Source organism: Phodopus roborovskii, unplaced genomic scaffold (assembly GCF_943737965.1).
Source record: "Phodopus roborovskii unplaced genomic scaffold, PHOROB, whole genome shotgun sequence".
Classification (NCBI taxonomy): domain Eukaryota; kingdom Metazoa; phylum Chordata; class Mammalia; order Rodentia; family Cricetidae; genus Phodopus; species Phodopus roborovskii.
This window is the reverse complement of record NW_026126613.1, coordinates 225910-241054: the sequence shown is the minus strand read 5'-3', so window position 1 is coordinate 241054 and position 15145 is coordinate 225910. Positions and strand designations below refer to the sequence as shown.

General features: G+C 40.4%; 1 protein-coding gene across 1 annotated transcript in view; it reads left to right on the top strand.

Annotated features, from left to right (window-relative positions):
• Nucleotides 1-3235: 3235 nt before the first annotated feature.
• The window catches only part of LOC127237789 (metabotropic glutamate receptor 1-like), a 121510-nt gene continuing 109600 nt past the window's right edge, over nucleotides 3236-15145 (top strand). The window contains exon 1 of the mRNA XM_051206184.1: nucleotides 3236-4054. Within this exon, the coding sequence (XP_051062141.1) occupies nucleotides 3355-4054 (700 nt within the window). The 5' untranslated portion in view covers nucleotides 3236-3354. The remainder of the gene's footprint in view (nucleotides 4055-15145) is intronic.

Sequence of the window (15145 nt, the reverse complement as noted above, 5' to 3'; positions counted from 1 at the left end):
GAAAGTATTTTCTCAATTGAGGCTCCCTCTTCTCTGATAACTCTAGCTTGTGTCAAGTTGACACAAAATTAGCCAGTGCACATAATTATTAATTTGTATATGGAGCGTGAAAACTGAGAAAATGCTCAGATTAAAAATCACGTTTAGAGATTATGAAGGCAGAATAACATGATCCAAAATTTAAGCTCAAATGTACATTATGGGCACTATGAATACTTGTAGCTTGCTCTTCAAAAATTCAAACAGAATGAGTTTGCCCTGTGTAAAAAGACTAAAACATATATGTTCCTCTTTCACTTGAGTGTGTGTGTGTGTGTGTGTGTGTGTGTGTGTGTGTGTGTGTTTTCTGAACTGGGAACTGAGACCTTTTAATCTGTAGAGTAAATACTTGCTTCCTTGTGAGAAAGGCAGGGAGGGGGTGGGCAGGGAAATCTTTTTTAGGTTGCCCAAGAAAACAGTTTAGAAATGTCTGACACTTGAGGAAAAACAAAAGAAAACAAAACAAAGACAAAAAAACAGCACAGGAAGACCTTCTGTTCTTGACTGGAGGCATTTCCCTTCCCAGCTTCTGACAGAACACACAGTTGAAGATATACACAACCCCATACTGCTCATCCCCTTGGTCCTGACTTGGCAGCTTTCCTAATACCAAGATGAGGTGAACAGGACAATGATTAAGACTCCCACCCCAGGCTGGCTTCTGCTCCAAGGAGCTTTAACTCAGTGGGACAGGCTGCATGCCATTTGTTTTTTTTTTGCCTCTGAAAAGGCCAAGATTCATTCTGCTTAGCCTTCCTGCCCCAAGAGGAACGTGACTTAACTTCCAGTTTTTATGCAGTAAGACGTGACACTGTGAGACCTGTCGGGAAGGTGCTGGCAGTCTGGGAGGAATTTGGATAAGTGTTTCTCACTCCAGTGTTTTCATGTGACCTCTTGTTCTCAATTTAGATACATCTTGACCTGGAAAAGGTGGGTGTGGCTTGCCACTCTACTTTTGGCTTATCCTGTGTTAGGATGGATATGCATGTTCCTCTATTCCCTTTTCCTACCCCGAAGGAATCTCTTCCCATCTTCTTTGCAACCTGCCAACAGAGCCTTCTCCCTAGATGTATACACACATTCACACATTGCTTTTGTGAGTATGGACCTCATTTCCAGAGAGAAAAAAAAATATGCGAGTCCCTGAGACAAAGGCAAAGAACTATAATCACCCCGAACCAGTCCGCCAGCCCCTCACTTCTCTGGCCAGAGATCACGGAATATCTATGTGTCTGGTAGCCTCTTTAAAACCTCTCAGATAGATAGTACAGCACTGGAGAAAATGGTAGCTTTTGCATTTCTCTGGCTCCTCCTTTATCAAATGATGGTTTTTATATATTAGATATTAGGCAAACCTTGGGTGACCTGCTTTTTTTTTTTTTTTGAGTTTGCCTCCCTCCCCCGTTTTTCTTTTTTTCTTTTTTTTTCCCCTCCCTTGCGGTAAAATCGTGCTGAAGAAAGAGGGCACTAGTGTACAGCCCAGATCGCATCCTTGCACCGTCTGGATTGGAGCTGAGGTGTCTGTGAACCGAGGGCGGCTGCAGTCCTCTGACCTGGGGACCAATAGCTCTGTCTACCGGGACTCAGGTAGGTCTTAAGTACATACCCCAAACTGGCTCAGGTGAGCAGATATCTTCCTGCGGTGAAGCCCACCCCTAAAGGGAGATACTGTTCCGAGCTATTGCATTTTTCTCCTGGATCCAGGAGGATCTTCGTTTATTTATCTCTTTTAGTCCTGCATGTCGGAGACGCGGTGGGGAGCGGTGGGCGTCTGGCTGAATTCCTCCCTCCTTTGTGTCTTGCTTCTTGTGCTTTCACTCCCAGCCTGCTCCCTCAGCCCCCTTTTCATCTTGACTCTCACCTTGAGAAAGGGGAGGGACGGGAGAGGGAGCCAACTTCAGCCCCGCAGGTGCCTCTACCCCCAAAGCAGTTGGATTGAAGTATAACCCTGCAGAACAGCTAGGCGATGAGAATGAGGGTGGAGAAATACTAGGGAGGCGATAGAAAGGGTGTGTGTGTGTGTGTGTGTGTGTGTATACGTGTGTGTGTGTGTGTGTGTGTGTGTGTGTGTGTGTGAACAAGGCGAAGGAGGGAGGCAGAAAGAGCCAAGGGAGGTCAAGGATTTCCAGAGTGCTGGTCATCATAGCATCCTTGCAGGAGCTGCAAGGAAAGGTGTTTCCTGCTAGCTCCGAGCGCTGTCCAGGGTTCTGACCGCGTAGTGGCTCAGGCTGCTGTGCCAAAGGCGACCCTTTCATGCCCAGTACCTTTCTTCCATTTCTTACAGCGATGCAAAGCCCCAAAGGTTCCGGTACATAGTCGCACACAGGATACCCACCTCCTCTCCATCTCGAAAAACAAGTTATCTATTGCGCTTCTTCTACAGTAAGCTTCATTTCTTAGGGGTGCAACATACCAAACCCCAAGACAGGGAGACTGCCAGGCGTTGCCTTAGTAACTAATATGGCTTTTCCACAAGCTGTCGAATTTACATTTACTACTAAAATTGTATGCCAGGGTCTCTTTAACCCTTATGTGTTAAAGTAAGAGGTGCTTCCATTGTTTAGTGTTGCTTTTAAAACACCGCTTCTACCTTGCAAAGAGTTCCCAAATTTTCTTCTGGGAAAAAGTTGATCCTTTCAAATCCGGGAAAGTTCTCTTAGGTTGAAGGATTTAGCCCCTCCCCTCTTCTCCTCTCCCTCCCCTTGCCGCCCCCCATCACCTAAGAAAGCTTGATAGGGTTGGAGGAACAGAGAAGGGACCTGAGGTTGGAGGAGGGGGCGGGTCAGCAGGGTTCTCCACCTCTCCGGACCTAGGTTGCGAGCGAGCAGGGCACAACACTTCCATCACTGACCAGAGCTGCCTTCCTGGCTGTTTCCGAAGGGTGTGTTGGAGTGAAGTGGACGGGACAGTAGTTAGCATCACAGACCCCGGAGTTTAAACACAATTCCTCCGATGACCTGGTTTGTCTTCCTTCTTTCATCATCAGCGTCCAGCTCACGGACACTAACAAACACGCCGCGCATTGCACACCTGATCTACACACCTTCGGGCACCAGCAAAAAAAAACCGCGACTTGATTTCCTCTAAGCACGCCCCCAGGGTGTGGGAGAGGTCGCAGAGGACCAGCAGGAGGAAGCGGATCCGGCCCAGAGAGGAGGTGGGGGAGGCAGAGAAAGCGTTGAGCCAGTCCTGTTGGTCAAAGGCTCGAAGCTTGGAAAGGCGGCCGCGGACGTCTGGGTGGTTCGCGCTGGGAACCTGCAGGCAGGACTGGCGTGAGAACTCGGCTGGCCCGCGGTGTATAACGTCTCCGCCACAATGGTCCGGTTCCTCTTGGTTTTCTTCCCAATAATCTTTTTGGAGATGTCCATTTTGCCCAGAATTCCCAATAGAAAAGTATTGCTGGCGGGTGCTTCGTCTCAGCGCTCTGTGGCCAGGATGGACGGAGATGTCATTATTGGAGCTCTTTTCTCAGTCCATCACCAACCTCCAGCGGAGAAGGTACCCGAAAGGAAGTGTGGGGAGATCAGAGAACAGTATGGTATCCAGAGGGTGGAGGCCATGTTCCACACATTGGATAAGATCAATGCGGACCCAGTGCTCCTGCCCAACATCACCCTGGGCAGTGAGATCCGGGACTCCTGCTGGCACTCGTCCGTGGCTCTGGAACAGAGCATCGAGTTCATCAGGGACTCTCTGATTTCCATCCGAGATGAGAAGGATGGGCTGAACCGCTGCTTGCCAGATGGCCAGACCCTCCCCCCAGGCAGGACTAAGAAGCCTATAGCTGGAGTGATCGGTCCTGGCTCCAGCTCTGTGGCCATTCAAGTCCAGAATCTTCTGCAGCTGTTTGACATCCCACAGATCGCCTATTCTGCCACGAGCATAGACCTGAGTGACAAAACTTTGTACAAATACTTCCTGAGGGTGGTCCCTTCTGACACTTTGCAGGCAAGGGCCATGCTTGACATAGTCAAGCGTTACAATTGGACGTATGTCTCCGCAGTCCACACGGAAGGTAGGCACTCTATTTGGTAAAGAAAAGTACCAAGAGAGCCAAGGAATTGTATGGTTTGTGCCCAGGAACGTAGTTTATGTAGTCTCTGATTATTTCTAGCACAGCAGGAAGCTGACTTTAACCTTCTCAGTGCACGCCCACCTAGGCATTGCTTTTTATCTTCCTTTCGTGGTAATTACAGTGCAGTGAAACCATATTCCAGGGTGTTGGGGGGGATGTATAAAAGATATGAAAATTGCATGCAAAGGTGTCCAACTATAGATTTGACTTGCAGATCTTATGGTGGTTTATGCTCATAGTCTTGTGCGTGTTTGGTAAGGCTTATTGGTCGAAGGAAAAGGTACTGGATTTCTCTTCAGTGAGTGGCCAATGGTTTCCCAAGCTTAATGGGCTAATCAAAGTGAGTCATTCACGCGCGCGCGTGCACACACGCACGCATGCGCGCGCACACACACACACACACACACACACACACACACACACACACACACCACTACCTGTCTTCTGTGCATTTGAAATGTGAGCTTGTGAGTTTTATCTTGTCTTAAACATCTGAAGATATACTCCATTGTCCTCTGGTGCTCCTACTTACATACACAAAACTTCCTCAGGATTTCAGAAAGACACACTTTAAATTCTGGAATACCTTACATATAAAAAGTAAATATTTTAAACATCTGTTTATTTTTATGTGTTTATTTCTTGTGCCAAAATCATACACCCTCCCCTACAAACTTACCTTGTTTTTATGAGAAATGGTGCTGAGAATATCTTGGAGTTAAGTTTAGGCTTATAGTCTTCAATATCATGACCTTAATACTCAGAATTTAAAGAGCGATCAATGATAAATTGATAGATTTAAAATGGCTTTTTAAAAATGAGGTAGTCTGATCTAAGGTTAAAGCTTTGCTCCCGCTCCCCCTCCAGAATATTATGGATGTGATTTCTTGGAAACGTCTTTCATAAAAGATTTTCTTTACTATGTTCACTGAAGCTTATATGAAGTTTTTGCTAAAATGAGATTTCTTTTGAGCTCATCGATTCTAACTTCCCCTAGAGGGTTTAAAAGGAAGCAGAGCACCTGGCTATAAATTAACTTCCAAGGAACCAATTCACAATTATTTATCTGACATGTACAAGATATTGAAAAGTATTGCAGTAGTATTTTATTAAAATTAAAATAGTGAAAGAAAGGACGTAGACATGGTTTCACTTAAAAATGCACAATAGTCAAGTCACCAAAGTGGTCCATAAAGGGGACAGAGTTTTCCCAAACAAACCAATGTAATGTAGATTTTCACAGAATTGCAGACTTGGCTGATAGAAAAAAAGAGAAAGAAACAAAAACCTTCCTGTTTCCTGACTCTTGCTCCTGAATCTTGGTTTTTAGTGATGACCTTTCATACCTCTTTTGAACACAAGCTCACTGTTCTTTAAACCACAGCTTTAAATCCAGCAGTTAATTCTTTACATCTTAAGGGGTGAATGCTAATTTACTACATTCGAGTATTACAGTTTCTTCTAGTGTCTATGAAGACCCTTCTGCAAGTTCAAGTTAAAACGTATGAAGTATCTGCACCAGGGAGTTCAACCAGAGAGGGATAGCGAAACTCAGATTGACTGTGATTCAGTTGAATAGTTAATATTTTTACTATTGACCTCAGTAATTGGTTACTGATATCAGAAGTGTGAGTTCTTTCCTCAGGAGGGAGTGTGGCAACTCATCCTTTTTATAGCAGCTTTATTTCCTACACTTTGTTATGTTTTGTTTTGGTGGGGGCAATAGGAGACCCTCCTCCCTTAAATCTGGTCTTCAAAAACATTATATTGCTAAAATAACCGCTAATCATGATTTTTTTTTCTTGACCAAAGAGTCATGTTTTGGAAACGTGTTGGACTTGGATTTGCGATATATATATATATATATATATATATATATATATATATGTGTGTGTGTGTGTGTGTGTGTGTGTGTGTGTGTGTGTATGTATATGTATATATATATATGTATATATATTTTTTTGTTTGTTTTTGAGGAGACACCTACCCTGATTTACCCATATATTAGCTTGGGTTGCTTTGCTCCATTTCTGTCTTCTGATGGCTGTTGAATTGTCGCGTGGCAAGGACAGTGTCTTCACACTATAATTAATTCCAGACTACATCTTGCTCACAGAGCATCCTCACTTAGATATCTTTCTTCTTTTTAATAGCAATTGGCTTTTCCTTTTATGACGAGTTTTACCTGTGAAAACAAAATTGCTTTTATATTCTTCAAACTCCAAATAAATTTTGTATGAGCTCCTTTGAGGAAGCACCAACTGTAAATTTATTTTTTTCTGAGGCTCTGCCCTCTGCTTCTCAGGGATTGTGGTGTATTTCCTTGGTTCACATAGTAATTTTCCTGCCTTCAGACTGATGGGGTCACCTACTGGTGACAGTTTCCTGTCAAGAAGCCGTGAAAACCACATACCAGGGCTGTCTCTGCCATTTGGGCAAGGGGACTGCTGGTGGTGATACACGAGTTTGAAGTTAGAAATCCAGGGCCTCTAGTGACCTGTACCCTTCTTTCCAAATCAGCCACTCACTGGTCAATTTGGCACTGCTATTTTTTTTTTTTTAATGAGGAACAAACCTAATACAGTTCATATAAAAAGCGTCAATACTAGTGTACCTTAATTTCTATAATTAATTTGGATGACTTTTAAAAAAATTGTAGGATGGCATGTGTGTTCATTTTCCCTATTGTATGACATAAAATTATTACCTTATTTCACATTGTAATAAGCTGTGAGCTATTTTCTGTTTTGTTTTTCACCATTGGATTTAGTAGCCATATTCTTTTGTATGGTTCTCAGGCTTCTGTTATTTGTACTGAGGTCCCCACCACAACTGTCAGTTTAATTGATGGGAGAAATGGTGCACACAGTTTCTTCAGTAGAGGTCCCAGACACTTCCCTGACTGCCTCTTGAACATTGTGAGACTGAAGGGGAAGACGGGCATTGAAGCTATAGACCCCTTTTTATGTATCAATAAAATTCAAAGCCACTCTGGATGCTCACTTGAAATGGGTGTCTTTAAACATGCTACGCACAGAGTACTAAAATAACTGCTTCTAAGAAGACTGTCTTGGGCAAGGACAATTTATTCCATTCTTCTGATGAAACAAAGATTGCTGGGCAAAAGTCAAACCAATCATTCCAAAAGTGTGTACAAACCAACTTCTAAAAGTTAAAATTTCAGACTGTTAAATTCAAAGCTTTGAGAAAGTCCATTAATGTAGTGTTTGAGTTTGAGCTTTCACAGGGTTTCCTTAGGATTGGATTTATTTCCATCCATCTGCGTTAAGACTTTTGTTCTTAGTGTTTTGTCTCAGGTAGGCAGATAACCAGTGACATTAATGGTGATGTTTCCATTCTGCAAATATCCACCTTAAGGCAACTGCTTGAGTAGTCGGGTTTCAATTTGGTGCCACATTTCTTTTGACATGTATTTATACTTGATATGCAGTTGACTTTTTTTTTTGCTTCTTTTCAATATTTGATTTTTTTTCCTTTTTAGAAACACTTTCCCATTTGATGTAAAGCAATTTAAAATCTCATGGTATCAGGGGAAAATCCTAGTAAGTCATAAATACATAATGTAAGCATGATTTGTCTCACAAAATTACATATACCAACTTCTACTTGAGGGTGTCTATTGTCATAGTTCCTGTCCATGTTCCAGTATCTTGTTTTTATTGTTTTGTCGTTTGAGACAGGGTTTTTCTGTGTATCTTTGGAGCCTGTCCTGGAACTAGCTCTTATAAACCAGGTTTGGTCTTGAACTCACAGAGATCTGCTTGCCTCTTCCTCCCCAGGTCTGGGATTAAAGGCGTGTGCTACCACCTCCCAGCTCCAGTATCTTTTCTTTATCATCTTGATTGCAATCTGTTTCGCAGGAAGTTCTACTCCAAATTGTTCTGTTTTATCATAGAGCTAGGAATAGTATTGTCTTGAAAGATTACTTGGACCAACACATGAAAGATACCAAAGCTGACACCACTCTTCCCTTAATCAAGCTCTAGACTGCTAAATTGTGGTAAGTATTCTAATGAGATGATTTATGGGTTCATTTCTGAAGCAGAACTGCACAGGACTCAGCCATTTTCAGAACTCCTGAAACGGATGCTGGAGTTTCTAGCACGTCTCCCTTGGGACTGAGTCATTTGAGAAGGCCGGGCCCCTCTTCTGGCCGATGGATGCTCATCACCACTGTGTCTTCTCGTCACTTCCTTTACTCACCTTTCCTTCTCTTTTCCTCATGCTTATTGCTGACATCGAGCAGATCTTACACAAATTAAGTCTTAAAAATCTCCTAAAACTCTGTGTCACTACCAATAGCCATACCCTGCTTCCATGTATCCTTGAGTGTCTCTTAATTTTTTGTTACTATGACTACTATTATATATAAGAAAAGAAATACCATGTTTTCCTTTTAAGTATGAATTTATTTTTCTTACTGCCTTTGTAACCTAGTGGTACATTCTGAGGCGTTTAAATATCACTTGAACATCCCAGCTCTATGTGGTCAGGTCACAGTAACATGCACTAAAACCTGAGTAAAATATCAGGTGTGAAGCCTCGTACCCCTTCATCAGTGACCCACTTCCTGGATATTGCTGGCATTCAGTTAGGCTAGTGTGAATTTCCCTCGGAGAATGTGCTTCCATTCATAACCATCCCACCTGGTAGATACATAGATGGCTATGTGTAGTTTAAATGAAGAGTCATTGCAACAGATATTAAACTACACATGAACATTAGCTACATAAAAACTGGAAGACTTTTGAAGGAGGTTACAGTTACCAGGTGGATTATAGTCTAAAGAGGATGGAGTTTGCCAAGTGTGAAATAATCAACAGGCAAACATTAATCATTGCAGCTTAGACATTTGGAAATGCTGGTTTATAAATGTTTAGGAAGCACTGAAAGAAAATACTATTTAGTGTAATTATTAGCTGAGGACAAGAGAATGTTGGTTGAGACTTTATTTTGGGAATATGACATTTCTAGAAGGAAGATACAACGGTGAAAATCTATGGCAGGGAAAATAAACTGCTTTGATTACTTAGAGTTGTGAGTCTGGGCCAGGAACTATAACTGAGGATAAAAGTGGACTCTTCTTGGACTCCTTGAGTCTATGGACACGAAGGACAAGGGATGGAGGGTCTTGCCACGTGACTGTTTGGGTATCAAGAAAAGCACATCTGAGCCAAATTCAACCTGATTCAAAGACAACTGACTGGAATCTGTCATTAGCAAGAGAAAGGGTAGAGAACAAAGACAGGGAGGCACTTAATCTGCGACTTCCTAAAAGTATTTGCATCCAAGCACAACCTTGTTTTCATCTAATTCATTCACCTGTATGTTTTGTGCTTGTACCATTAGTTTCTTCAAACCCCAGCCTTCTGTGCTGAGTGTTTTACAAGGTGAGTTTTGAAAAACTATGCCACATAATTTCCTAATTTCTATTAGAGAAACCGCACTAGACATTTTCTTTGGATGGATATCCAAAGTTATCATAAATATCAGCTGTTACTTTGTGTGTGAATATAGTTTATAAACACTTTTTTTTTTTTTTTTTTTTTTTTAACACAAACCGTCCTGGGTTGACACCTTTGAATGTGTGTCTTCATTTTCTTTTATATTGGCTATATTTATCAAACTCATTCTCTAAGTGCTAGCTTTAATTGTTAAGTTGACACAGCCTAGTGTCCTCTGAGAGGAAAGCCTCCACTGAAGAAATGTTCAGATTAGACTGACCTGTGCTCATGCCTGTGGCGAACTGTCTTGAGTATGTATTGATGTGGGAAAGGCCAGTTCACAAAGTAATTTGATGAGTACTCAAATCCAAAGGAGAAAAAAAAAGAAAAAGAAAAAAAGAAAAAAAAAAAGATTCGTAGTTCAAACTATTCTTATTTTTTACATTGGAAGCAACATCTCACTAAGGTTGTCAATTCTCATAGAAACTGTAATTGAAAAACCAGATCGAAGGCAGGATATAAAGCCTTGTCAAAACGATCTTTGTCTCATCCACCTGTGAGTTATCATCAGACTTTGAATTTATGTAGAAATATTTGCCTCTTTCATATATGCTGATATGCTTAAGAATTCTTTATAAGTATTAACACTTTGAATTTTACCTCTCATGAATTTTTTTTCATTTTTTTTTTTTACAGGAATATTTGTTTTCTTAACCTGCTGGTACTGTTATGTCAAATATAATAGTAATGTTTTTATGAAAAGAATTTATTGATTCAAGAAGTAACTTGGTGCTAAGAAGTACTCATGTATTGATCTTAGGATTTTCTCTTTTGCTAATGTCATAGCCAATAGGTTACTGATTCAGGGCAACATGGGTAATTAGATACCAATTCCTTAAACAATTAAAATAAAATCCTTAATTGGCAAGTGAAACAAAGTAATTTGAGGAGCATAAATCCTTTAAATTCTTTAGTTATAACAACTCTTTCCCTTTTAATGTCAGAGAGTCTCATAGTGTCCAGAATTCAGTACAGCCTGACTGACTTAAATTCAAAAGAATTCCCTTATTCCAACTTTTTTTTTTTTAAATTGGGTCAATACAGGAAGACTTTTTTTTTTTAATTTAAATTTGAAACAAGGTTGCTTTACATGTCAACCCCACTTACCTCACCCTCCCACCCTCCCCTTTCACCCTTACCAAACCCCAGAGAGGGTGAGGCCTTCCATGGGGAGCCTGCAAAGTCTGTCATATTATTTTGGGGTAGGGCCTAGGCCCTTCCCCATGTGTTTAGGCTGAGAAAGTATCCCTCTATGTGGGACCCCATAGACTGCCCAGTCCTCCTAACTAACACCCACATTCAGGGGGTCTGGGTCTGTCCTATGCTGGTTTCCCAGCTATCAGACTGGGGTCCATGAGCTCCACCTTGTTCAGGTCAGCTGATTCTGTGGGTTTCTGTAGCCTGGTCTTGACCCCTTTGCTCATCACTCTTCCCTCTCTGTAACTGGATTCCAGGAGTTTGGCTCAGTGTTTAGCTATGGGTGTCTGCTTCTGATTTCATCAGCTGCTGGATAAGGGCTCTAGGATGTCATATAAGGTAGTTGTCAATCTCATTATTGGGGAAGGGCATTTAAGGTGATCTCTCCTTGTAGGTCTCTAGATATTTTCCTAGTGCCACATGTCTCCTTAAATCTATAATGGCTCCCTCAATTATGGTATCTCTTTTCTTGCTCTCCTCTATTCTTCCTCTGTCTCAATCTTTCTGTTCCCTAATGCCCACCTCTCCTCTCTTCTTCCCCCTAACTCTCTCTCCCCTTCCCCTACCCTCCCAATTTTCTTGGTACATCTTGTCCCTTTCCCCTTCTCTAGAGGACCATGTGTGGCTCTATTAGGGTCCTCTTTGTTTCCTAGCTTCTCTGGCCATGTGAATTATAGGTTGGTAATCCTTTGCTCTGTGTCTAAAATCTATGTATGAGTGAGTACATACCATGTTTATCTTTTTGTGACTGAGTTACCTCACTCAGGATGGTTTCTTCTGGTTCCATCCATTTGCCTGTGAATTTCAAGATTCCATTTTTTCCCCCCACTGAGTAGTACTCCATTGTGTAAATGTGCCACATTTTCTCCATCCATTCTTCAGTTGAGGGGCATCTAGGTTGTTTCCAGGTTATGGCTATTACAAATAATGCTGCTATGAACATAGTTGAACAGATATCCTTGATGTATGAATGTACATCTTTTGGGTATATTGAGGTAGACTGATTCCCATTTTCCTGAGGAACCGCCATACTGATTTCCAAAGTGGCTGTATGAGTTTGCACTCCCACCAGCAGTGGAGGAGTGTACCCCTTTCTCCACATCTTCTCCAGCATTTCCCTGATGGCTAAGGATGTTGAATATTTTCTTAAGTGTTTTTCAGCCATTTTGGATTCCTCCATTGAGAATTCTCTATTTAGTTCTGTACCTCACATTTTAATTGGATTATTTAGTGTTTTGGTAACTACCTTCTTGAGTTCTTTGTATATTTTGGAAATCACCCCTCCGTCAGATGTAGGGTTGGTGAATATCTTTTCCCATTCCGTGGGCTGCCATTTTGTCTTATTGACTCTGTCCTTTGCCTTACAGAAGCCTCTTAGTTTCAAGAGGTACCATTTATTAATTGTTAATCTTAGTGTCTGTGTTATGTTCAGGAAGCACTCTCCTGTACCAATTTGTTCAAGGGTACCTCCCACTTTCTCTTCTAAGAGGTTCAGTGTGGTTGGATTTATGTTCAGGTCTTTGATCCATTTGGACTTGAGTTTTGTGCATAGTGATAAATATGAACCTTTCTGTAGTTTTCATGTGTTTGGATTTATGTTCAGGTCTTTGATCCATTTCGACTTGAGTTTTGTGCATAGTGATAAATATGAACCTTTCTGCAGTTTTCTATGCACCAGTATCCAGTTATGCCAGCACCATTTGTTGAAGATGCTTTCTTTTTTCTATCAAAAATTTAGCTTCTTTGTCAAAAAGGAGGTGTTTGTAGGTGTATGGGTTAATATCAGGGTTTCCAATTCAATTCCATTGGTTTGTCTATTTTTTTGTGCCAATACCAAACTGTTTTCAGGATATAGACTATAATAGAATTTAAAGTCAGGGATGGTGATGTCCCCAGGAGTTGCTTTATTGTACAGGGTTGTTTTGGCTATATTGGGTCTTTCATTTTTCCATATAAAGTTGAGTATTGTTCTCTCAAGGTCTGTGAAGAATTGTGCTGGGATTTTGATGGGGATTACATTGAATCTGTAAATTGCTTTTGGCAAGATTGCCATTTGTACTATGGTGATCACACCTAACTATGAGTATGGGAAGTAATTCCATTTTCTTATATCTTATTCCTTTCTTTAAAGACTCAAAGTTCTTATTATATAGGTCTTTCACTTGTATAGTTAGCATTATCCCAAGATATTTTATGTTGTTTATGGCTATTGTAAAAGGTGATGTTCCTCTGATTTCTTTCTCAGCCCCTTTTGCGCCTGTATATATTAGAGCTACTGAGGTTTTTTTTTTTTTTGTTTTTTTTTTTTGTTAATCTTGTGTCCTACCACTTTGCTGAAGGTGTTTATCAGCTGTAGGAGTTCCATGGTAGAGTTTTTTTGGTCACTTATGTAAACTATCACATCATCTGCAAATAGTGAAAGTTTGACTTCTTCCTTTCCAATTTGTATCCCCTTGATCTCCTTTTGTTGTCTTATTGCTCTAACTAGTGCTTCAAGTACAATATTGAAGAGATATGAAGAAAGTGGACAGCCTTGTCTTGTTGATGATTTTAGAGGAATCACATTGAGTTTCTCTCCAGTTGGTTTGCTCTATATTGCTTTTATTATGCTTATGTATGTTCCTGATATCCCTGATCTCTTCAAGACCTTTATCATAAAGGGGTGTTGGATTTTGTCAATACTTTTTCAGCATCTAGTGAAATGATCATGTGGTTTTTCTTTTTCTGTTTGTTTATATGGTGGATTACATTGATGGAACCATCCCTGCATCTCCAGGATAAAGCCTACTTAGTCATGGTGGATGATTTCTCTGATATGTTCTTGGGTTTGATTTGCCAGTATTTTACTGAGTATTTTTGCATCAATGTTCATGAGAGATATTGGTCTGTAGTTCTCTTTCTAAGTTGTGTCTGTATATGTGGCTTGTTTACCAAGGTAATTGTAGCCTTGTAGAAAGAATTTGGCAATGAACCTTCTGTTTCCATTGTGTGGAACACTTTGAAGAGTATTGGTATTAGCTGTTCTTCAAATTTCTGGCAGAATTTTCCACTGAAATGATCTGACTCTGGGCTTATTTTGGTTGGGAGACTTTTGATGACTACTTCAATTTCATTAGGGGTTATTGGTGTGTTTAAATTGCTTATCTGTTCTTGATTTAATTTTAGTAAGTGATATCTACTCAGAAAATTGTCCATTTCCATTAAATTTTTGAATTTTGTGGAGTACAGGTTTTCAAAGTACAACTTGAAGATTCTCTGTATTTCCTCTGTGTCTGTTGTTATATCTCCCTTTCATTTTGATTTTGTTAATTTGCATGCTCTCTCTCTGTCGTTTGATTAGTTTGTAATTTGGGTAAAGTTTTGTCTATGTTGTTGATTTTCTTGAAAAACCAACTCTTTGTTACATTGATTCTTTGCAATGTTTTCCTAGTTTCTACCTTATTGATTTCAGCCCTCAAATTGATTATTTCCTGGCAACTACTCCTAAGGGGTGAGTTTGCTTCTTTTTGTTCTAGAGTTTTAAATTGTGCTGTTAATTCCCTAGTGTGACTATTCTCCAGTTTCTTCATGCAGGCACTTAGTGCTATGAACTTTCCTCTTAGTACTGGTTTCAAAGTCCCATAAATTTGGGTACGTTGTGTCTTCATCCTCATTGAATTCTAGGAAGTCTAAATTAAAGACTTTATTTCTTCCTTGACCCAGGAATGGTTCAATTGAGCATTGTTAAATTTCCATGAGTTTGTATGTTTTTCTGCAATTTGTGTTGTTGAATTTTAACTTTAAAGCATGGTGGTCTCATAAGTTACAGGAGGTTATTCTAATTTTTTGGACCTACTGACAGTTACTATATTGCTGAGTATGTGGTTGATTTTAGAGAAGGTTCTATGTGGTGCTGAGAAGAAGTTATATTCTTTTCTATTTGGATGGAATGTTCTATAAATGTCTGTTAAACCCAACTGGGTCATAACTTCTGTTCGTTCCTTTGTTTCTGTCAGGTGGTCCTGTCTAGTGGTGAGAGAGTGGTGTTGAAGTCTCCCACTATGAGTGTGTAAGGTTTCATGTGTGAATTGAGTTTTAGGAATGTTTCTTTTACGGATGTGGGTGCCTTTGTATTTGGGGCATAGATGTTCATAATTGAGACTTCATCTTGATGGATTTCTCCTCTGATAAATAAGAAATGCCCTTCTTTATTTCTTTGATTTTAGTTTAAAGTCTAATTTGTTATATATAACTATTGCTACCAGCTTGTTTCTTGTGTCCATTTGATTGGAAAGCCTTTCCCAACCCTTAACTCTCAGGTGACTCTTGT